The following is a 24,839-nucleotide window of genomic DNA, read 5'->3' as shown; positions in this document are numbered from 1 at the left end:
AATTGGCCTCATAATTTGGACATGAAATTTGTCTGGAGGTACCACATACTCTCCATCAGCAGAAGAAAGAGAAGTAGATATGTTAGGACTAAGAAATCAACTAGATTTGGTTAATAAATGATGAGGGATGAGTGTCATTAGAAGATAATTCTCTCGAAGAAGCTGACACAGGTCATCCCCCTTCTTCACATGCCCCTTCTGAGTTTTGTACTGATTACCGTGCTGGCTGACGTTGCTACTCTTGGTCTCTGATACAGAATGATACGGGACGGTTCTATCTTTGTTCTTAGTCAAGAAGGCTGTAGTCTCTCCTTTTCCAGGTTCTACCAGCGTATGAGCCTCATCTCATCCTCTAGGACGATATTAATTGCTTCTTCAAGATTGGGAACTCTTTCCCTGTGCAAGATCTGACTCCTTAATGCCTCGTACTCCGTGTTGAGACCCATAAGAAAATGGTAGAGACAATCCTTCATCACATACTGCAATCTTGTGATGCAGTATTCTTAATTGGCCTATAATTGTTGATCTCCAGCCAAAGGGCCATTAATTCAGTTGAATATTCCTCCATGGTCCACTCTCCTTGCACTAAAGTAGTAGCGTGAGTAACCACGCGGTAGATGCGCCAGTCAATACCTTGTTTAGAGCTACTCATTTGCGCATGTTTTCATATCCCTTTTACAGTCTTCAGGAAGAAAAAGTTCTTGAATCTTTCCCCAGCCATGCTACCCAGGAGCCAAGCATGCACCAGTGAGCCTTCCTGTTTCCAAACTCTGTAGTTTGGATCTTCATAATCGATCACCCTAGTAAGGTGACCAAGTAGACCCAGTCCTTCGAGAATCAACTAGACATACTGACCCCAGTGAAGTAGGTTTAAGTCACCATACTTCACTGACTCAGGGATCTTTGGAAAAGAATTCTGGGGAGTTCTCTCACAGTCTTGGAGAGACATCACCCATGCTTATGGAGCTTGACTTACTCCACAGCTTGCCGTCATGTCTGCATTTGGCATGACCAAACTCTCCTCGCACCAACCAGGCCGAATTCAATGCTGGTGTGTGAAGGTAAATGCCCTGGAATAGCGCTCTGATACCATGTTAGGATCCCTGCTGGATCCTGTCATCTTCCCCACTAATCCCTGGCCGTTATGTCTGTATTTGATTTACCTCTATTTCCGTTTTCTACTTACCTCTATGTCTTTCTATTTGTCACATTAAATTGAGGGAGCCTGTATAGATACAGCTTACATCCGTAATGGGCCAGGCCCAATGACTAACAAATGCAAGAAAATCGGAACAATAGAATACAGACAGAATTAGAAAGAAATATATAGAAATATAAAGACATAGAATTATTAAATAGAAAGACAGAGGTAAATAGGTCATTAGCTAAGACAGGTGGTACATGCAGGGGTAAGAGGGATATGGTTGACCTGTCGTGGTGCTCTGGGCAATATGGTTGCATAAGATTTGGGTGTTGGGTCAGGGGCATTCTGTCATGTATTAACATATGGGTGGAATGTACTTGACATATTTAGTCAATTGCTTTAGATGATGGACGGCCAATAGGTTGCGAGGTGTTACTTTAGGCAGATGTGAACACCATCTTCCTGTTGAACCAAGGCTTTCACCACTCATCATTTCCTCGGCCATCTATTACAAGTCACGCTTCTTACTGGAATATGTAAGTCATTCAACTTCTTCTAGACTCCAATATATAAGAATCTAGTGAAAGATTATAGTCCATGGAGACGCGAGAAACCAAAGGAAGCAACACTGAGATGATCGCTCCTGGACCATGGAATTATGGGTTTTGAGCTGCAGACAAGGATATGTAGGTTTGTCAACGTTGGGTTGTCCCAGATGGCCTTGACTTTTGCAAGAGGTGGTCGTCTTCGAAGTTCATTAAACACCGTTGGATGATCTTCTTTCATGAGCACTGGCGTTTTTCCTATTCATTTGCGGCCTTTGATCCCATGCCAGTGCAAAATACTTAATTGTAATGGAACAAATTTATCATATGTTTCATTGCTTAAAGTTAGTTATATACAAATACAGTGATAGTCAGATGAGTACTATGCCCTTTACATGAAGAAATAAAGTAGCGGGAAATATGGCAACGGCTGCAGTTCCTCAAACTCTGTATGCACATGGCGTGCAAGGGTTTCTTATCACAAGTTATTCTTTACTCTATTTCTTATTTTATAATCTCCTGCAGGAGGTTACAGGGGGAATGTGTCATTAGTCGTGATGTGTTGGTGGTCCCCCTGAGTTTTCGTACACATTTTTTTGCAGTGGATGCACATCCATCTCTGTGGAATGTTTCACAATCTATTCCCTCAAGGAAACCCACTAGGGGCATTCTTGTCTTTGCATTTCTCATTAAATATGTTGCCCTTCTCGTTGGAGGTCAGGACATGAAGTTACAATTCAGTATTTCCCTTTGGTAGCTACTATCTAACCCAATGACCTCTACTCTGTCGGGTCTCCTCCCCTCTGGGGACGCCCACTCTTCCACTTCCCCGCCGCCATCGTCCATCTTGCCAAGGTCTCCTCCTTCTCAATATACTCCTGGCGGGGATCGTACTAGCTGGCTCAATCTATACTATCTTGAACATTTGGAATCCGGAAACTCAGCATTATATGTATATACAGTTGGTTGGGTGGAACATCTCTGATTGTTGCACCATATTTTACCATCATATTTTGAATTTACTAATTAGTGTCAGCAGTTGGTTAGAAGTCGTTGAAATTGAACTGTAATTTAAGTTTGCGTGAAATATGTATCCAAATTGTATAGCTGATGATTTCCTAAACTACTCTTAGGTGCCATCCTGAAAATGAAAATGTAATCTGGGTTAGCTTTTGTTTTATATTTTGAGTGGGGCTTCATTTTTGGTTCTGAAGTGTGCTAATACTGTAGAATAATGATTTGGACGAGGGAATCCTGAAGTCAAAGACAACTAGACGAGATAATACTTCAAACTTTCTCGTTTAAAGTTTTTTAACCCTTAAATGTGTCAGGGGAGAATCCCCCTTTTGGAGTGGTCTACGCCAAGCGATACCTCACGTGCGGGAGTTCTTTGAGCCTAAATTGGGGGATGGGTCAAGGTTCCATTTTTGGACTGATAATTGGTCTAATTGAGGCACCATGAAGTTAAAGTTCCCAAGACTATTTGCACTAGCGAGACACCCAGAGGCCAAAGTCAGAGAGTGTTGGGACGAGGTATGGGTCCCTATATTGACAAGAGCTTTATCAGAGCCACGTTTTGAGGAGTTTTTGGGGATGCAAGAGTCACTTCTACCGTTCAGCCCCTCAACTGAAAGTGGAGATGGTTGGACGTGGGGGGTTGTCTTTCTCAGTGAAAGAAGCGTTGTTGAAGATTAGAGGAGAAGCGAGGGACGACGTAACCATCAATAGGGCATGCCACATGTTGATGAAGCTCAAAGTTCCACTGAAAGTGCGACTTTTCAGCTGGTTATTGCGGAGGTAGAGGTTGATCACACGGGTCTATCAGCGAAGATGGGCCCCCATTGATCTCGTTGACTGTCCTATGTGTGCTAGGGGGGAGGAGGACTGCTCACACCTATTCTTCACATGTCACTTCGCCCAGAGAGTCTGGGCATCCCAACAGGTACCGGAGGTGAATGTCTCTTCAGATGAGGCCTTTTGGACTTCAGTCATAGAAGGAAGACACAGAAGCGGAGTGGAATGGGGGCGGTTTCTAGCAGTGCTCTGGGCGATATGGCTACATCGGAATGAAGTGGTGTTTAAAGGAAAGGCGGCTTCGGTAGAGGACGTTATTCATGCCGTAGAGGCACTCGTGTATTTTTGGGTTGCAAGGGGAGGATAGTCCTTTTTTGGTCGGGTTTTGTATATTGTTTGTACATAGCATCTACAATTTAATGACAGCGGGTTGGCCACCGGTTACGGGTGGTCTTCCATTTTTCTTCAAAAAAAAAATCTTGATGTTGCTTCCATATATACAATAAGGAGGGGCATTTATTCAACTCAACTAATTTTAACTTGAAGTCAGAATAATTTTCTCCTATATTTTTTTCAGATTATGTCCTATCTATATCAAGAACTTTGTACAAATTCTCCTTTTAAAAAAATAGTACATTAAGGTAGAGAATCACATGTGAGTTAATCAACCTCTTTTACATATTTTTATGTAGATTTTATGAATCTCTCTCCGGTGAATTATTGTCTGACTAATGTCAATTTATGCGCCTTAGGCTGGAAAATTTAAGAGAACGGATGCAAAGTTTGGCGAGCTAACACCATACAATATTGTACCCCTTGATGCTCCTTCTTTGTCTAACGCTATTGGGTTTTTTCCTGAGGTACGGGCCTTCATCATTTGATTATTGATATTCAGTTCCAGACCCTTAGTTTTGTTTTGGTTTATGTCTTATGCTATTCATTAGTCTTTCGTGCTTATTATCTTCTTGGTTGCTGTATCAGGTAAAAGCTGCGATTGCTGCAATTGGTTATGCAGCGGAGTTTTGTAATCTACCTGGTGACTTTGAAGTGCCACAGTCTAGGGAAACTGACATGTTTGACCTCTTGCAATATGTCTTTGGTTTTCAGGTTGTAAACGTGTCTTCAATTATTGGTTTCCCTCAGAATTTATATGCTATTATACGAAATATTTTTTGTGACAGAACTTTTATGATATGCTTTCTGCTTATTTTGGGTGTCTGTCTTTTTGTGCTTTCATTTTCTGGTCTTATGTTATTCCTTAATTTCTTTTGCATTTGCTTTATGGCACTAGCTTATACTTGAACTTGTGAATGCTCAGTATGCTGAAGTTTAGTTGTGGTGAACCTTTGTTTAAAACTCTTCTTGTTTTTTCGTTAATTTATGAAATATCGTACTTATATACTTTTTTCTTACATGTTCTACTTCCCATTATTGCAGAAAGATAACGTCCGCAACCAGCGGGAAAACGTTGTTATGATTCTAGCCAATACCCAGTCTCGCTTTGGGTTGCCTACTGGTACTGAGCCTGTAAGTTGATGCCATGTCATTTTTCGGGGTGTGTAGATGAATCAGGAATTGTTGACCTCTCGTTCTTTGCAGAAGATTGATGGGAAAGTGATTACTGAAGTCTTCACAAAAGTGCTGGACAATTATTCTAAATGGTGTAGATATCTGGGGTTTAAAGTCGCATGGAATAGGTACGGGGAAAATTCTCAGCCTGATGGATTAACATTTGGACTTGTGATAGGATTTTATGTATTCCTGCTATAGACTGTTATTTTCTATGCGTCTAGGATAGCATCGAATTACCCTGGATAGAATCAACAAATTATTCTGGAATACCATAGCCTTCTTGTTGGGGTGGGAAGAGAAGATCTGGTGAGGAAGCAACTCTCTGGAATAAATGTCTCAACAGAAATAGGATGTCCAGTATAGAGCTATATTGCAGCATGGTGATACAAACTCGCAAATTCACATTGGAGATAGGACAAGGAGGGAGGAAGAAGGTGCGAGAATGGTCGGCGGTGCAGGGACATGGAATGCCAGGATGGACTTTGACATGACGAGAGGCCAGCTGAGTGGATGTCGCCTAAGAGGAGGTCTTGCAGAGTAGTTGTTGCTGGAGGGAAGATAGTGGCGGGATGGACATGGCAGGGAAGCCAGACACATATCTTGATACTTCTTGGCCGCCCTTCTAAAGGGAGGCCTGTCCAATTTAAAGGAATTACATAAGGTCCAAGTGACTAGAATGCCCCTATTGGGCTGGAAGGTCGAGAGAGACCTAGATACAAGGGGGATCATATCACATGGTACTTAAATCATTTAGTACACTGCATTTATACATGGAGGATCACAGTGAACGGCAACATGATGTTGTGTTTGGATCAATTTTTGTGCTCAGTAGATTTGGCAGAGCGGTTCCCTTTAGTGGATGTGAGATCACTCCTGTGCCCACTATCAGACCATACACCAATTGTATGGGCTGGAAATGAGGTGATCAGGAGGCCACCTACCTCAAGATAGCCAGATTGTGGCTACGGGAGGCTGTCTTTAAAGAAGAGGTGAAGAAAAAGTGGTCATCACAGCCCCGACTTAGATCTGAGACGAAAACACTAGTCGCCAAAATTCACGGGATGCGATGCCATTTCGTGGAGTTCTGCAATCAAAAACATTAGAACATAAAGAAGACCAGGAGCGAGGCCTTGAGCAGAATCAAACAATTAGATGACCTTGAGGATACACGGTACTTGGAAGAAGCACAGGAATGAAGGAAGTGGAGGGGCGTGGTAGCCGTGGAAGACAAGAAGCTCGAGATGGAGTGGAGACAAAAGTCCAAACAATTGTGGCTACAGGCAGGAGAGGTGAACATGTGATTTTTTTCTCCTAGCAGCAAATGGGAGACAACAGACCAATAATATTTTGGAAATTGACGGTGGGAAGCTGAGAACATGTTGGATCACGGTCGGTGGGTCGCGCTGTCGCAGATCACATCCTCTCTTTTTACTAGAAAAGAAGACATCACTGGTGGATGTAGTGCCACAAGGGAGCACGAACTTTGGATCCAACACACAAAGATGAGCTGATTTGTCCTATTGCGGAAGAAGAGGTCAAAGAGGCAATTAAAGGCCTTAATGGCGAAGGAGCCAGACCCGGACGGTCTGAAGGTGTTCTTTTGCAAAGAGTTTTGGGAGTTGATGTGACCAAACGTGATGGCCATGATTGAATTCTGCCAATGGACGTGCTGTATGGAGAGAATAAACAATGCATACGTGTTTCTCCTACCAAAACAACAGGGCGTTGAAAGAATCGAGGATTTCAGACCAATTTCATTGTCCAACTCCATCTACTTGATCATTGCAAAGGTCTCCGCGAACAAGTTGAGGGAGGTGATTGGGGAGCTCGTAGGACCCTCCCAATCAGCATTTATACCACGCTAGTTGTTGGTTGATAGTGCCATTGCGGCAGGAAAGATCTTAGCTACGAGGAAAAGACACGAGACCAAGGGTTTCATGCGGAAGGTTGGCTTCGCCAAGGCATATGACACACCAGACTGGGGCATCCTTTGGGCATCAATGAAAAAGAGGGGCTTCCCGAAAGAATGGGTCACGTGGGTGAAAAGATGCATTACGACACATTCCTTCTTAGTGTTGGTGACCGGAAGGCGGGAAGGTGGGAAGGTGGGCGTTTACAACCACAAAGTGGGGTGAGGCAAGGATGTCTGTTCGCACCCCTAATATTTGTCATAGCGGTAGATGCACTCGCCACATGCACCAACTTAACATGCTCACATGGTCTCTTGAGGGGCTACTGGACACCAAGCTACCAGAGGGTATCCCATTATTGAAGTATGTGGACGGCACCACCTTTTCTATAGAACATTCAGTGGAGGAGGTGAAAAATGTGTCCATGTTACTCGACTTATTCGTCGACTTTTTGGGCTTACAACTCAGTTGGGCCAAGTCAGCTTTCGTGAGCAGAGGTTTTTATCACAAGGAGACAATGCACAAAAGCGTTGGGTACACCGACTGGAAAACTACCTATGAGATACTTGGGCCTGCCATTGACCAAAGGGAGAACAACTAAGGTGGACTGGCAGCAGGTGGTAGAGAAGGTCGAGAGGCGGTTGGAAGGATGGAAAGCCAATGTGTTGTCCAGAGGCAGTCGGCTGGTACTACTGAGGTCAGTACTGTCAACGATTCCTATATGTCACCTCTCAGTGTTCAAGATGCCAGTAGGAATCGGTCAGAGACTCAAAGGCTTGATGAGACAATTATTTTGGAAAGCCGCTGGGACTGACCAGAGTTGAACTTTGACGCTGTTAGTGTGGGATACCCTCTGCAGGTCTACCAAACTTGGAGGTCTGGGTGTCTTGCGTTTACAGAGCATGACTATGACATTATAACAGAATGGGTGACAAGGATCATGCACCCCAGTGAGGACCTAGTCATTCAAATTTGCGGGACAACTTTGGTTGGGGATTAAATTGGGACGATAAAAATGGCCCAAATCAGAGAATCGTACCCATTCTGGCAAGGCCTTTGACAGATTTCCCCAAGTCCGAGAGTTTTACTCAGCCCAAACAGGCAACGGTTCTCTATTTCATTTTTGGGCTGACCATTGGTTGTCGTGTGGCCCTTTGTGGAAGGCATTCCCTCGGTTATTTGGGCTTGCACGATGTCCCGAGGCCGCAGTGAGATAGTGTTGGAACAACACAGGAAATCTGAGGGTTCACAATGCCCTGTCGTGACATCTGGCACCTGGAGGTGCCGCTAAGGGTGAAGATTTTTGGGTGGTTCTTGCATTGCAAGATACTGGTGACCCAGGCTTTCTGTAAAACGATGTATCCAAACACATCATCAACTTGTACTCCGTGCACAATTGGCGAAAAAGATTTGCAACCACCTATTCTTCGAGTGCCCTTTTGCACACAGTTTGGCCCACCCAAGCACAGTTGGCGGTGAATGCAACATCAGAGGAGACTTTCTGGGAGTCCATACAGAGAGCTGGTCCTAGACGAAGAGGACAGGGGGCTGAGCCATGACTGTGGTTGTAGAATATGGCTGCACCGAAACAATGTGATATTTAGGGGGAGGAAGGCTTCAACAGATGGGCTCATCCATGAGGTCAAGGGCCTCATGGCGACATGGTTCCCTCGAGATGTGTATGGCTAGGGGGGAGGTTGATCATGTATGAACAGGGCTTTAGGGCTCGACGCATGTACTTCTCGGGTGGTTACTGCTTTGTCTTTGTAAGTGACCACCTTAAAATTCTTCAAAAAAGTTGATCTTTATAAGTGTTCTAACCAGTATCATCAAGACCCTACTCACTCACTTGTATGCCCTATTTAAAGCACACCCTTTTGGTTGTTAAGTATCTCAACTTTTCATTATTGCAATGATATTTGAGAAGTCCTTTACGACAGACATTTCTCTTAATATCTATAAGAATTTTTTAGTGAAGAAAATATAATAAATTTTCTATGTTGAGGATGATGAACATCCTGACTGTCAGTTCTATATAGCCTTTACCTTTTGTTATCTTCACCTTGCAATAATGTTTCCCTAAGGTTTGTCTTTCTGAATACCTCCTTTGTCGTGGTTTGGTTAAAAATAGATCATAATTTTTTGGATTAGTACGATTAACATTTTGATATAACTTGGGTTAATCCAAGTTAATGGTATGTGTTAGATCATCACGGCCCAGTTAGGGCTAATTTTACTAACTTATGGGCCTGAGGCCATGTACGTGTAATAGACTAATCCTAGGGATCTAATGGAAAAACTAACCTAAAATGGATTTAAATAAAGGCCCAATAAGGGCCCATTAACGGCCCACTAAGGACCCATTAAGGGCCCAATAGTGAGGGCCCATTTAGGGAATATATTAGGTCCATTAAGGACCTAATATATGCTGGGCCTGATTTAGGGATAAATATAGCTGGGCCTGGGCCTAAAAAGGCTGGGCCTCCAACAGCTGTTGGAAGTCCTTTTTGAAAAAGGGATCTCTTTTGCAGCTTTTTCCAACGGTCAGTTTTTGACCGTTGGACAAAAGCATTAACCTCTCTCTCTCTCTCTGTGAAAATTTGTATAAAAGGGGCATCTGTTCAGTAATAAAGATCAGTTCATTTTGCCCCAATTTCTCTGTCTCTTCTCCACATTCTCAATTCTCTCTGCAGTCCACTATCTCATCTTTTCCTTCAATTTATTACAGTATGTTCCTCATGGGGTCTATTGTCTCAATGTAATCCTGATACGTAAATTCTCACCTTGGATAGAAATGGACGAGTCAAAGGGGGGCAAACAAATGTGTTCCCGAGACAGATAGGAGTGGGAATGGTTTTGGAGGGGGTCAAACAGAGGAGGTAGGGATCGACCAGAGAAGAGCTGCCTGGAGACGTGGAGAAGAAGATGACGATCACAAGGACGATGAACATAGAAGGGGGGGGGGATGAACTTGGACGTAGGGAAGAGGAGGGATGCGAATAGCCAATAAGATAACTTTCAGTCTGCCCTCCTAATGTGAGGGCTGTGCTATTTAAAGGAAGCATGGGAAGAGTGTACAGATTCTAATGGCCAAAAGACGAGGCTACCCCACAGGAGATTTGGGGATTATATCGACTGTCCTTCTGGAGGAAAGATGAGGCTGGCCCATTGTCCTTGAGGATGCTCGATATTGGGATTTGAATGTCCAGTTTATTTTATTATTTTATGTAGGAATTTAGTTTTTTGGGTCATTCTTCTTTCATGTAACTTTTTGGTGGAACTGGCTTGATGTTTTTTGTGCAACGATTAACTTGCAGCCCAGAAGCGATTCACAGAGACAGAAAACTTGCAATGGTTTGTTTGTACTTTCTTATTTGGGGTGAGGCCGGTAATGTTCGTTTCCTTCCGGAGTGCCTTTGCTACATATTTCACAATGTAAGTAAATTAGTTAATTGTATGACTTTGACCTGAATTTTAGTCTATCTGATTCCAGCATATTACATCGTTATTTTATTTGATTGTTTAAATAATTCATTTCTTTGATGTGCCAAAGTGTACTCTGTGGCCTCTCATGCTTAACCTATCCCTCATCAACATTAAGGTGCCATTTTTTTATTATATTGAATGGCGCTAATAAATACAAAAAATGTTAAAGGTTTCTTAGGTGCCAAGATATTGGGAAGATAAATACAGACGTAGAGAGCTATCCGGAAGGAGAAAGACTCTTAGGGCAATGGGGGAAAGAAAACCAAAAATGAGCATTTCTCTGAGTAGGTGAATATATACAGGTGCCGTCATAATGGCTAGTTTCATATTTCAGATGATTTATCACATGACGTGCACGTGATGCACTGTAACAGTGGGAAATATTATTTTTGAAATATATTTTAAATATGTGGGGGTTGTGTAAAATGTTTGTATGGCTTCAGGTTTTTTGTTTTCTTAACTTCCGCTATCGCATTTTGTGCGTTGTTTTCATGTACTTGAATGTTTCCATTTAAAATTCACTTTGAAATTTAATTGTTGACAACACACGTTGTGTCCGTGGTTTCATATTTTATAAAATCGTATCATAATTGTTCAGTGGCCTTGTTTTTTCTTTATCAGAGTGATGCATGTATCATAATCACATTCATCATATATTGGTGTAGATGGCTAAAGAGCTGGACACCATATTAAATCAATCAGAGGCGCAGCATGCAAAAAGTTGTTTGAAGAATGATGACGATGTTTCATTCCTTGATCAAATTATTTGTCCTATTTATGAAACGCTCAAAGCGGTAAGCTTTTAAATTGTTTCCTGGCAAGTACCTTCCAATTTTATTTCTGATGTTATAAAGCTGTTTCAAACTCTCATGGAAAATATTATTTTTTAAATGATGGCACGGAAAAATATGCCTGGAGATTTATTCATCTTGTGTCTTAGACAATTGCAAAGTATTACAAGGATCATGTTGCCATGTTGGTGTTCATTTCATCCACGGCCTGGTCGTTGCATTTATTAAGCTTCTACCCTTGGTAATCACTCTGTCTAAGTGTCAAATGAAAGACTGGTCTGCTCTTCCCTTTGTGCTACTCTTTTGTGCTGACAGAGCATTGTTGGGGCAAAATTCACAATTCACAAAACCAAAATTCACAATTTGTACACCGAATTGATTATTAATTTGCTCACAATCACATAAGATACTTCCACCTAATACTTTGCAAATACAACCAGGTTAACTGGGGGAAGGCATCTGAAAAGATGACAAGCCATTTATGCCCTGCAAGGCAGATTATTGGGTATGGGGTCCACACACCACTATGAACATAATCAAATGGACTCAAACTTCTATCATTTGGACACTTAAAGGATGCGTTTTGGTGTTTAGCCACCTGGCAAGCATCACAAAATAGGGCACCAACATCAACTTCTTCAAAAAACGGATGGAAGACATAATTTAACTTAAACGTGGGATGTCCCATGCGCCTATGCAGCACCATGACCCAATGCATGGCCTGAGGAAGCTAAATGGAAGTGAGACAGGTGTCTGGGAAGCTGTCGAGGAACAGCAAGCCATCTTCCCTTCTACACCATTGAATCCTTTTCCCAGTTAACTTGTCACATAGAAAACACCCATTATTATCAAGTACGGGCCTCCATCCACTGTCATTAACTAGCTTCTGCTATGAAATCAGTCTTGCCTTGAGGCCAGGTATGTGGAACACCCTCTTGAGTACACCAATATTGAGATTTATGCTCCGTATTCCAGCAACAGTCAAAACCCCACGACCAGCTGTGATTACCTTGTGTGGTTCACTGACAGCTAGCTATTAATCAAACTGATTCCAATCTGGGGTCATATGATTAGTTGCCTCAGTATCTGGGATCCAAGTGCTTTCACTAGGGTTTAAGAAAGGAGTTACTCTCAGAAGTGCCAAAGTTTTACCTGAATGAGCCAAAAATGTAGAAGCCAATAATCCTTTAAAATGGTTGACCTCAGGCCTTCAATGCATGAACTTTCACCTGTGTCTTGTACTGCTTCATCTTATTGATCCTTTCCGGAGGAAGTCTCTCCCATTTCTTGAGTCTCTAAGGCTGCTACACAGGCTTTCCTGTACTGTTGAAACTGCTGCTCCTGCAACTGGATATTTGCCACCAATTATTTTTTGACTTTTGCGAAAATTTCCAAGGAATGCCTTCAAGTATTTTCTGACTTTGTTTCTATAGTCACATGGCGGTGGGTGGATTCTGGTATGATCTAGGTCCTCAGTTTCTAATATATAGTCCAACGTACAGTTCAACTAAGGTCTGTGTTGGAGATGATGCTCATTAAGTTTCTCTTCATCAGGCGGCACCCAGTGTGGCAGGTTCCCTCCGCTGCCCTGCTCTATCACCTTCTCTTTTGTTCCTCTCTCTATCTCGCTTCCGCACTATCTCTGCTCCAGTCAAATTCTACAGAGATGAAGTCAGGTGAAGATGAGGCCTGCCGTCCTGGAGGCGAGTGCCAGCGAGGGGAAACCTTAGAAGCCACGATAGATATGATTAAACAAGAATGAACTGCATTAATTAGAAATGAAAGATGCTATACCTTTATATAGACCTAAGACAGACATGACACATAAATCTTCCTTGTCGGATAAATGAGACAGAGATTCAAATAGATGGGGATAGATAGCCTAATGGACCTTATAGTGTCAGCTTGCTCCATGGCTGGTCTGCATTTGACGTAGCCGCCTGTCAGAACAAGAGAAGGAGACGGGAGAGAAAGAAAAACATCCTTAACATTATTCCCTAGGGTTTCTCTGGTTTAAACCCCAGAGACTTACAAGTAAAATGGGCTGGGCCCACATGTAAATGCGCTAGTGGATTGGTGAGTTAGTGGGCCTCTTATATATGGGCCCCACATTTACAGAAAAACAAAGAAAAGAAGGAAAAGGTAAACTAGAAGACATAAATGTAAGTTCCTCTGCTAACATATAGTATTCTTCGTATTCCTCTTTATGTAAAGCACCTCTTTACGTAAAGCACTGTTGGTATCACCTGAGTTCTTCATATTCTTCTTTTTTCTTGGTCTCCTTTAGCTTCGCTTGCCGTCTGTTAATTTCCAATTTTTACTAACTGCTCGCATTCAGGAGGCTCATAGTGGAAAGATTGCACACTCAGATTGGCGGAACTATGATGATTTCAATGAATATTTCTGGTACACTCTATTTTTTCCATCCAAATATCTTTTTGAGCTATGATTCTGTTCTCAACATAAGTGTTCTTTGTTAGGTCTCCTTCATGCGTGAAGTTGGGTTGGCCTCCTCAGAAGAACTCGGGATTTCTTTTGAAGCCAGGCAAAAAGAGAAGAGTGAGTAATATCACTTAAAACATTCATTTTTGTTTGGTTTCTTTTATGATATTTTCCTGTGCGTTTTAATTGTGCTTGATTTTGTTTTTGTCTCTTCAAGATTTCAAAGAAGTAGAGAAATAATCGCTAATCATATATCCATCGTAAGAAGGTGATATTATAAAACCAGAAGCTTATTGACGGCAGAACCCACCTGGTGCTTTTGAGGTCGGTGCTCTCAGCGATCCCTATATTCTACCTATTGGTATATAAAGCACCGGCAGTTGTGACAAAGCGGCTAGAGGGATTAATGAGGCGGTTTTTTTGGGGAGGTGAGGGAGAGGGGGATCCTAGGGGGATACCCCTAGTAGCATGGGATGTGATCTGTAGACCACTGAAACAAGGAGGGCTGGGGGTTCTCCACTTGGAATCCATGAATTCAGCACTGCTGGCTAAATGGGTCGAACGAGTTATGACACCAGCGGAGGGTCTTGTTTTCAATGTTTGAAGAGACATATATGGCTGTGATATGGATTGGGAAAGGCGATGGGTGAGAAGTAGGGGGGAGTCCCCTTTTTGGCGCAGCCTACGTCAATTCATCCCGCACATCCGTGAGTTATTTGATGCCAAACTGGGAGATGGGGAAGGCTTTCGGTTCTGGCATGATAACTGGTCAAAACAAGGTCCCGTGAAGTTGAAGTTTTTCAGACTATTTGCTCTAACAAGGAACCCAACTGCCACAGTCAGCGAATGTTGGGACGGGGCTTGGGTCCCAACCCTCTCTGAGACATTATCAGACCTTCGGTTTGAGGAGTTGTTGGGAATGCAGGAGATCCTCCTACCTCTCAGCCCATCAGCAGATGATCGAGATGGATGGGTATGGCGGGGGCCACCTTTCTCGGTGAAGGATGCATACTTGAAGATTCGAGGGGTTGCAAGAGATGACCCAGAAGTCAGGCAGGCATGTCACATAATGCTGAAACTAAAGATTCTTCTTAAAGTGAGAATTTTCGGCTGGTTGTTGAGGAGACGGAAACTCGTCACACGGGTCTACCGGCGGAGGTGGGCACCAGCGGAGCCCGTCGATTGCCCCTTGTGCGCTAGGGGCGAGGAAGACTGTTAGTGATAGACTATCCCTCATGGGCTAATGGGCCCTATTCTATAAGCCCATTAGCCCTATTATCCTCTCTCCCTCTTAGGGTACATATACCCTCACATGTACTCTGCTCAAGTTATGTCATTATCTTCTCCTTCTCTTCCCCAACATGGTATCAGAGCTCTAGAGCTCCTTCCCTAGGGTTTGACATCGCCCACCTACAGCCGCCGCACTGTCACAGCAGCCGCAGCCCGCAGCCGCCACAAGACGCACAGCAGCCGCAGCCCGCAGCCGCCAAGACGCACAGCAGCCGCAGCCCGCCGCCACAAGACGCACAGCAGCCGCAGCCCGCAGCCGCCGCGCACGCACAGCAGCCGCAGCCCGCAGCCGCCGCGCACGCACAGCAGCCGCAGCCTGCAGCCGCAGCGCACGCACAGCAGCCGCAGCCGCAGCACTACCGTAGCAACGCCGTAACAGCACCATGCCGTTCACTGAGACCGACTTCCTGGAGAAGCCACTGTCCTACAAGGTGGCTCATCCGCTTCCGTTGGTCCTCGAGACGACACTCTTACGGGGCCCGAATCTACTCCCGTGGATGCGCTTCGTCGAGACCACCTTGAAGGCGCGCCAGCTCTTCAAGCATTGCACTGAAGACCCCCTTACCATCGACCACCCACATTATGCAGCGTGGGACGTTGAGGACCAGTTCATCCTCGGCTGGATGTATGCGTACACCCTGGCTCCAGATTTCCGCGACCGTCTTCCGCATCAGAAAACAGTGAAAGGTTTCTGGGATCAGGTGCGCTCTTTCTGTGGCCGGGAAAGCGACTGGTGGCGTCTTTATTCCCTTGCAAGTCAGGCCAGCAATCTCCGTCAGGGGTCGTTGACGATCTCTGAATATGCACTTGCCCACAAGAAAATGTGGGATGAAGTGGATTACTACCTACCGCCCGATGATCCGACGTCCAAGACGTTCCAGAATGTGCTTCTTCTGCGGATCATGGGCTTCCTCAATGGCCTGAACCGCGAGTATGATGACGTACGTCGTCGTGCCTTGCACCGCAAGGAAGGTCCTCCTGCCCTTGAGGAGTTGGTGAAGGAGCTTCAAGAAGAGGAAAGCCACTTCCTCCTCCATGGGACTCCCTCCTCCGGCCCCCCGGGTGAGTCGACCGCACTACTTTCTGCACTCCCTTCAGGCGGCAAGGCACCGTCGATCCTCCCTACGCCCACCTCCGCCGCTCCTCCAGCTGGGACGACGATTTGCTCATTATGCGGCAAACCGGGCCACGGGAAGAACAAGTGCAAGAAGCGCCTGAATGACTGGCGAAAGAAGAAAGAGGCCACAGAAGGCAAGGCCATGGTGGCCCATTCTGATTCCTCCTCCGCCAGCCCCTCCGCAGTGACTATGGACCAGCTTCATGCAGATTTGGCCCGCCTCCGTGACCAGATGGCTGCCCTGCAGAATCCGTCCACGGCCTACTTCGGCGGCTTTGGTGCGTCTTCCCTTCCTTCATCTTCAGATGCATGGTACTGTGGCCATACGGCCTTCCACTCACCTGTCGTCTCCGATACGATGTGGGTCCTTGATTCGGGGGCTACCGAACACATGACCCCGAACAATGCCCGGTTTGTATCATATGAGCGGCATCGTGGTGGCCGCACTGTCCTCACGGCCGGGGGTGGACGTCTCCGTGTGGCCGGAATCGGGGAGTCTATGTGGACGGCCTCGGTGTGGTCCACAACGTTCTCCATGTCCCTGATCTGCGGGCCGTGCTTATGTCTCCGCAGCGCTTAGTTGATGCTATCTCCTGCTCCTTCCACCTACAACCTGACGGCATGTTTCTGTCTGACAAGGTGGGCCGGACTACACCGATTAGGCGGGAGAACGGACTGCTGATGCTGGACGTTGGAGGCCGCTCCCAGTGCTTCATGGTGCACCGGACTCTTCTCTCGGTGGCTGAGCAGCGTCGGGGACGCCTTCTGATGGAGCATCAGCGACTTGGACACCCACCTTTCTCCACTTTACAGCGTCTTTTTCCCGCGTTGTGTTCGGGCGTGGACCTTAAGACTATGCTTTGTGAACCTTGTCAGTTAGCCAAGCACCGCAGATCCTCCTTTACTTCATCTTCGTCTCACACATCGACCCCGCTGTTCCGAGTCCACAGTGATGTTTGGGGGCCGGCACCGCAGATCAGTCTGCAAGGGCACCGCTACTTTCTAATCTTTGTGGACGAAGCTACCCGCTATACGTGGGTCTACCTCCTGACTGCGAAGTCGGAGGTTGCGCAGAATGTTCGCCACTTTTGCGCCATGGTACAGACACAGTTTGGTCGAGGCATCCAGCGCTTCGTTCGACAATGCTCGGGACTTCTTCAACGCTGACCTCGCCTCCTTCTTTGCCGACCGGGCATCCTCCACGAGTCCTCTTGTGTGGCCACGCCCGAGCAGAATGGCATGGCTGAACGTCGATCGGCTATGTTACCTCGACGGGCGCGACATTGCTCTTGACTCCAAGGCGCCGGGCGTTATTGGGGAGAGGCGGTTTTGACGAGTACTCACCTCAACCGTATCCCCACCCCACTCCTGGAGTTCTCCAGCCCTTGGACCGGATGACTGTGGCATTCCTGAATGCTTCTTTGCGGACAGGACTCTGGCCTCGTATCTTCGGCTGCACCACCTACGTCCATGATACTTCTCCCACACGCACGAAGCTTGATGCACGCGCACTCCGGTGTGTGTTTGTGGGTTACTCTTCCCTCCAAAAAGGGTACCGGTGCTATCATCCGCCTTCTCGGCGGTTCTTCATCTCGGCAAACGTCACCTTTGCCGAGCATGAACCCTATTTTGGGGACTACTCTACCTCATCACGCCTTCCGCTGGATGAGGCTCCCTCGGCCCCCCCCTTGGGGCCCAGTCCGATCGTGGAGTCCACCACTCCCACTCCACCCTCCTCACTTCTGGATCTTTCTCCCCTTGATTCCTCTTCCTCACTTCCTCCTGCGGGGTCCTTGGACGTGTCCTCTACCTCTTCTTCGTTACCTGCCCTTCCCCCCTTCGGCAGCTCTCCCTCTCCCATTGGTCTCCGCTCCCCCTTCCGGCCCCCCATCCTTCCCACACCCCCCTCCGTCACCCTCCTCTCTCGGTGACCAACCCTCGTCACCCCCTCCTCCCGGTCTACCCTCGCCCTCCGGTGAGTCTCCTACGACTCCCGGTATGTCGTCTACTGCTCCTCCCGGGAGTCCCCATTGCTTCCGCTCCTTCTCCTGTCGATGGTGACGATCAGTTGGGGTGGCCTATTGCTCACGGAAAGGGGTCCGCCAGTGCACTAAGGCCCCCTCTACCCTCTCTCTCATTACCTCCTTTGACCGGCTGAGTCCTCCCTACCGGTTGTTCCTCACCCGCATCGAGTCGGATCCCGCTCTCGACGCTAGCCGATGCTATCGCTTCTCCCCATTGGAAAGCGGCGATGGACGAGGAGATGCAGTCTCTCCTCAAGAACCACACGCGGATGTCGCTCCACTACCTCCGGGCAAGAGGGTAGTGGACTGCAAGTGGATTCATGCCAAGAAGCATCATGCGGACGGTACTCTCGAACGCCTCAAGTCTCGGCTTGTGGCTCGGGGGTTCACTCAGTCCTATGGCGTGGACTACTTCGAGACGTTCTCTCCCGTGGCGAAGATGGAGACTGTCCGGCTTCTTCTGGCGCTTGCAGCGCACTTCCACTGGGCCATCCGCCAGTTCGACGTCAAGAACGCCTTCTTGCACGGCGACTTGACGGAGGAGGTGTACATGCAGCAACCCCCGGGCTACTCACTCGGCCCCCCCGGTCACGTGTGCCGACTGCGGAAGTCCCTCTATGGACTCAAGCAGTCCCCGCGCATGTGGTTTGGGAGGTTCTCCTCTGTTCTGAAGACCGAAGGGTACACTCAGAGCAATGGAGATGCCTCCCTCTTCTTCCGTCACCGCCCGAACGGTGTCTCCATTCTTGCCGTGTCACGCCGACATCCTTATCACGGGATCTGATGCTGCCGGTTGTCCGCCTCAGCACTGCCTTGGCTAAGGAGTTTGAGATCAAGGCCCTCGGCCTTCTTCGCTACTTCCTTGGTCTTGAGGTAGCCTACTCCCCCCGTGGGATCTTCGTCTCGCAGCAGAAATACGCCGTCGACTTACTGACACTGACAGGGATGACAGATTGTGCGCCGGTGAGCACTCCCATTGATCCCAATGTGAAGTTGGGCAAAGGGGAGGATTCGCCGCTGACGAATTCCCACCGGTATCAGCAGCTGGTGGGGAAGCTCCTCTACTTGACGCACACTCGGCCAGACATCGCCTTCGCCGTCAACCTGCTCAGTCAGTTTATGCACTCCCCACGGGAGATTCACCATCAGGCCGTCCACCGGGTCCTTGCGTACCTGAAGGGCTGCCCCGGAAAGGGCCTGCTCTTCCCTCGCAGCACTGACCAGACAGTGAAAGTCTACACTGATGCTGACTTTGCCGGCTCCGTTGTGGATCATCGGTTTACCACGGGCTACTGCACGTTTGTGTTTGGCAGTCTCGTCAGCTGGAAAAGTAGCAAGCAGGACAAAGTCTCCCGCTCTAGCGCCGAAGCTGAGTACCGCGCACTCGCCGATGGGGCCTCTGAGGGCCAGTGGATTTACGGCATCCTTCACGATCTTCGCGTGGAGTATGCTGGCCCGATTCACTTCTTCTGCGACAACAAGTCGACGATCGCGTTGGCCAAGAACCCTGGACAACAGGGCCGCATCAAGCACAAGGAGCGCAACCGCTACTTCTTCAAGGAGCGAGTTGACGAAGGGATCTTTGACCTGGACTTTGTTGCATCCGCCGACCAGGCAGCGGACGTCCTTACCAAGGGACTCTCCCGCCTCTTCTTCAACATGCCGTCTCAAGCTCGGTATGGAAGATATCCATACTTCGCTTATGGGGTGTTAGTGATAGACTATCCCTCATGGGCTAATGGGCCCTATTCTATAAGCCCATTAGCCCTATTATCCTCTCTCCCTCTTAGGGTACATATACCCTCACATGTACTCTGCTCAAGTTATGTCATTATCTTCTCCTTCTCTTCCCCAACAAAGACTGCTCACATCTTTTCTTCACATGTCACCTCGCTCAAGGAGTATGGGCCTCGCAACAGATTTCAGGGGTGAATATCTCCTCAGACAACGATTTTTGGGCATCAGTCACGACGGGTGGATACCGGAGCAGAATGGAGTGGGGGAGAATTCTCGCAATACTGTGGGCGGTATGGTTGCACCAAAACGAAGTGGTGTTCAAGGGAGGAAAGGCTTCAGTCGAGAGTGCTATATTTGATGTTGAGGCGCTAATATCTTTTTGGGGGGTAGGGGGATAAAAGCAGGATGTGCAGTCATAACTGTAAATGATGTGTACATGACTTTGTTAAATAGTATCAGGTGGGCCACCGGTTTCGGGTAGTCTGCCCTATTTTCTTCAAAAAAAAATTGATGGCAGAACCTGAATAATGTAAATATGTAAATAAAGTCATCTTTAGTGCATCTGATGAGATGGAAATGGTTAGTCGTGGCTTTGGCAGACAACTGACGGCTGATAGAGCTCTGAAAACTAGAAAGAGAGAGGGAGTAAAGAGAGAGAAAATATTCTCTGTCAGAAGATATTGGAACGTCCTGGTAATTCTACCAGAACCTTAAATGAAGAGTGGGAAAAGGGTAGAAAAGGAAGAAAGGAATTGGATTTATATCTGACTACACTCCCTGTCAAGATGGTGACACTGCGGTTCCTTTACTGAAAATTGATTTCCTTGTTTATGCACTTGGGACCGAGTCATGACAGTGGAGATGGATCGTGCGCATATGATATTCCTGCCAGAGGTGAAGAAGATCCTGAACAAATTTTCAGACTTTGAGAATTAATTCCAATATAGATTTCTCCAACACCACTGTTTGGGTTTCGAATGTTTAAGATTTCAAGAATTAGTGAGGAGGATATGAGTGAACAAGATAACTTAGAATCTTCTGCAGGGATCTCCCCAAGTGAGTGGGCACTCTACCTCAATACACTTGTGGACAATTTATCTCCCCTTACTTTGTAGATCTATCCTTTATTGATTTATGCATTGGACAAAAATCCAGCTTTGTGTCTTCTTGGAATCTCTTGGATTCTCCTCTCTTGGTGGCGACAATAGAGTTTCTGACAGTTAGGGTTTGAACAACAGAAAATGTTCCTTTTCTATTCCTTCTTGCTGGCTTAAATACCTGCCAATTACATACGTTGGTGGGCCCCACTGACAACGTGACTTATTCCTGGAATAAGTTGCATGATACACGGATAGGTGGGCCACTTATAACTGTGTCCCACATTAGCATTTAGATTAAAATAAACAATATGAGCCACTTATAAGATGTAGCCCACTCTCATGTTCTAACTATTTCAGAACTATGATCACATTAAAATTATTTAAATTATACAGAATAAGCTTATCCCGTTTTATATTTTTTTCGAATAAAAAGAGGGAAGACCACCCGAACTCAGTGGTCAACCCAAAATTACTATTTTATATCGTCAGATGGTTTTTGCCAAATACTAGTTCTTGAAATATGCTTCAGAATATATGATGGCCGTAATGATGTTTCCTGTGGAAATGTTCTTTTTACTACCCGTTCCCTGTCCTAGTTCGGTATGTATCAATGGTCTTCTTAAGACGTTATGTGGATCTTGAGGAAACCTTTTTTGGGGTCTCAATTTTTACTGAGTATCTGTAACATTTCTTTGGGTTGTTTCATGGGCATCTGATTGTTGCATCTTTCTTGATATCATTCTGTAGACGGGGAAAACTGGCTTTGTTGAACATCGGACATTTCTCCACCTGTACCGGAGTTTCCATAGGCTATGGATTTTCTTGGTCGTTTTCTTTCAGGTCAATTTTTCGTTTTTCCTCTTTCACCATATTTTTTGCACGAAAACTAGGAGCCGTTTCCTCCAAAAGTTGACCATCTTAATTTGACAGGCATTGGCAATGATAGCTTTTAATGGCGGTAAAATCAATCTTGATACTTTCAAGGAGGTTCTCAATGTTGTACCAACCTACGCTATTATGAAATTCTTGGAAAGTACGTATCTCAGAATGAGTCAACCACCATTTCCTTTTATCAATCTTACAATTGCATTTTTTCTAACTTCCAGGCTTTTTGGATGTCATGTTGATGTTTGGCGCTTATAAAAGTACAAGGGGTTTTGCCCTGTCACGGCTGATTATTAGATTTTTCTGGTTTGGCGCTGGTTCAGTGATGATCACTTATCTGTACATGTGAGCATGTTATTCAGTAATGTGATTAATGGCTTTGTTAGATTGAAGCTCTTTTCTCTGCAACTCTGTCAATGTATTGATAAAAAAACCTCATTGCAGGAATGTCTTGGATGAGAGAAGGAAGATGAATTCAGACTCGAGATATTTTAGAATATTTATTCTGATTGTGGGTATCTACATCGGCATCCGAGCTTCGTTTGGATTGCTGGTCAAATTTCCAGCTTGCCATGCAGTTTCAGATGTGTCTGAGAAGTGGCGGTTTTTCCAATTCTTTAAATGGATATATCAGGTTTTGATTTGTTTATTTTTATAGGTTAAGTGCCAAAGGTTTTTCTTAAATATTTAATCACGCATTCTTTTTGTGCTTTCCATGTTCAGGAAAGATATTATGTTGGTCGTGGTTTGTATGAGAGGACGACTGATTATGCCAGGTTTGGTAGTTGTAACCTATATCCCTGTGAAGTAGTCACTATTTATCTCTTAAATGTTTCATTCTGGAATCACCTGTTGCGGTAAAGCGTAAAGCGGAACCTTGTTATTATAATTCATTTATTAGGTATCAGTGGTTCGTAATTTTTTTTGCTCTGATTACGAGTTTGATATATTTGTTTGGATGTCTGGAACTGGGAAAATGACGCGATCATTTTATGGAATGTAATGATACAAGGATAGAGATGCTTATCTGGGAGTTTGAAGAGTATAGGAGTGTCAGCCAGCTCTCCCCCTGGCTAGCTGTTGCTCTAGCCACCAATGAGAGAGGACAAAAGGAAAAGAAAAACCTCATTTCTGGCAGTAGTGCTGGTTTAAATACCAGCTACAGAAGATGGTCCTGGCCCATAAACCCATGCGACTTAAAGAACCACATGCACAACAAAGTTGCCCCTTTGGGCTCACTCTCATATTAGTCCTTAAAGAAAGACTTAAAAGAAGGAAAATAAGAAAAGTGCTATGCCACTGTGATGGATGAATGGGAGATGTAGACACCATCACCATGGCCAGGTCTGTTAGGAACACAGTCCAGCTCCCTCACGGTCGAGCTTCCACAGCTGGAATTCGTAGGCTAGGGTTTTGGAAGGAAAAAGAACTTACTTTCTTAATTCGTACCCATAGTTTTATGGGTTACACAGTGGGCCCCACTTACTGGGCCTGAGACACTTATACATAGAAAGTACTTAACAGGAAATACAAATAAAAAATAAAAGAAACATAAAGAAAAATATATCGACTTGACGAGGTCCCTTGCTGACAAGGTCCATTCCCCATAACCTACACTTGATTAGTAATATGTTTTTTTTGCATTGCTCTCACTTTTGCGTCATCAAAAATCAATTGCTGTTGCAAAGAGAGTGGTCACCAAATTACATCTTGATAAAATTTGACTGGTTTTTTATCTTAGTGTAGAGCTTTAAATTTCTTTACCTTTCCCAAGTGCTCTTTATCTTCTGTTTTGTGTGGAAATTCTATCATTGAACCTTCTGTTTTCAATCTCGTCTCATGCAGATACGTTGTCTTCTGGCTGGTGGTGCTTGGTTCCAAATTTACTTTTGCGTACTTTTTGCAGGTGAGTGGGCTTGTTGGGTGTACCAATTATTGCATGACAATTCTTTTTGTAAATATTGAAAATTGCGATCTGTTTATTGACGTTTTCAGATTAGACCATTAGTGGAGCCTACTAGAATGATCCTTTCTTTGAGGAATTTGCAGTACTCGTGGCATGACCTTGTGTCACGAGGTATGTATTTGCTCTCTTTGATATTTCAGCAGTTAGTGACTGTTCCTTATTATTGTGCTGAAGACTATCATTTTGATTCCTTCTAGCTAATTTGCACATTATTCACTTTTCCTTTTTCTGGAAGCTTGATGCGTAGAGTCTATATACCACATATCTGCTCATCGATCTGAAGATTTAATGAAGTAGAGATGGGACCACGGTTGATTCTTCTCAATAATTCTATCATGCTGAAGATGATCTTGTTCAATGCTGATCATTGGCCAACTTTAAGAAAGTTGGGTAGGTTGCCAACATGCAATATATTAGCAGTTCAGCCCATCGTTTCTACTGGTCTTCTCACTGATGCAGTGAGATCTCCTACCAAATAACACTATCTTTTTCTGATATCCTAGCAACTTGTTGAAAACAAAAAAAAACTTGTTCAACACAAAGCCAAGGGCCTTTGGGACAAAGTCTTAGTACATGAATAGTGAAGACAAGAAGAAAGAACAATTCTTGATTATCAAACAAAGAGATTACAAGGGGTTTTATAGGGAGCCCTAATGGGCTAATAATAGAAAGGGCCCTTAATGGGCTAATAATAGAAAGGAGCTAATAATAGAAAGAAGAAAAGAAAAAGGAAAGGAGACAATAATGTCAACACTCCCCCTCAAGCTCCTCAAACCGAGGGGCATGAAGCCCTTTGGTGAAGATGTCTGCAAGCTGTTCAGCTGACGGAACATATGGCGTGCAGAAATTTCCCGACTCAAGCTTCTCTTTAATGTAATGTCGATCGATCTCAATGTGTTTTGTACGATCATGCTAGACGGGATCATGAGCAATGCTGATAGCCGATTTGTTGTCACAGAATAGCTGAACAGGGGAAGAAACCGGACACCTTAGTTCACGAAGCAGTTGAGTAATCCAAAGTGCTTCACAAAGACCA

The 24,839-nt window shown here is 45.3% G+C and overlaps 1 protein-coding gene across 1 annotated transcript in view; it reads left to right on the top strand.

Moving 5' to 3' along the window:
- Positions 1-24,839, top strand: part of GSL8 (glucan synthase-like 8) — a 55,564-nt gene that overhangs the window by 4,425 nt on the left and 26,300 nt on the right. The window contains exons 5-19 of the mRNA XM_078588309.1: positions 4,236-4,343; positions 4,465-4,590; positions 4,921-5,010; positions 5,083-5,180; positions 10,283-10,400; positions 11,117-11,245; positions 13,581-13,648; positions 13,723-13,801; positions 21,700-21,792; positions 21,883-21,985; positions 22,059-22,182; positions 22,282-22,471; positions 22,561-22,613; positions 23,683-23,743; positions 23,833-23,914. Coding sequence (XP_078444435.1) covers positions 4,236-4,343; positions 4,465-4,590; positions 4,921-5,010; positions 5,083-5,180; positions 10,283-10,400; positions 11,117-11,245; positions 13,581-13,648; positions 13,723-13,801; positions 21,700-21,792; positions 21,883-21,985; positions 22,059-22,182; positions 22,282-22,471; positions 22,561-22,613; positions 23,683-23,743; positions 23,833-23,914 — 1,522 coding nt within the window. The remainder of the gene's footprint in view (positions 1-4,235; positions 4,344-4,464; positions 4,591-4,920; positions 5,011-5,082; positions 5,181-10,282; positions 10,401-11,116; positions 11,246-13,580; positions 13,649-13,722; positions 13,802-21,699; positions 21,793-21,882; positions 21,986-22,058; positions 22,183-22,281; positions 22,472-22,560; positions 22,614-23,682; positions 23,744-23,832; positions 23,915-24,839) is intronic.

This window comes from Wolffia australiana, chromosome 1 (assembly GCF_029677425.1).
Source record: "Wolffia australiana isolate 7733 chromosome 1, ASM2967742v1".
Taxonomy (NCBI): domain Eukaryota; kingdom Viridiplantae; phylum Streptophyta; class Magnoliopsida; order Alismatales; family Araceae; genus Wolffia; species Wolffia australiana.
The sequence above is the reverse complement of the archived record's forward strand: the minus strand, read 5'-3'. Positions and strand labels throughout refer to the sequence as shown.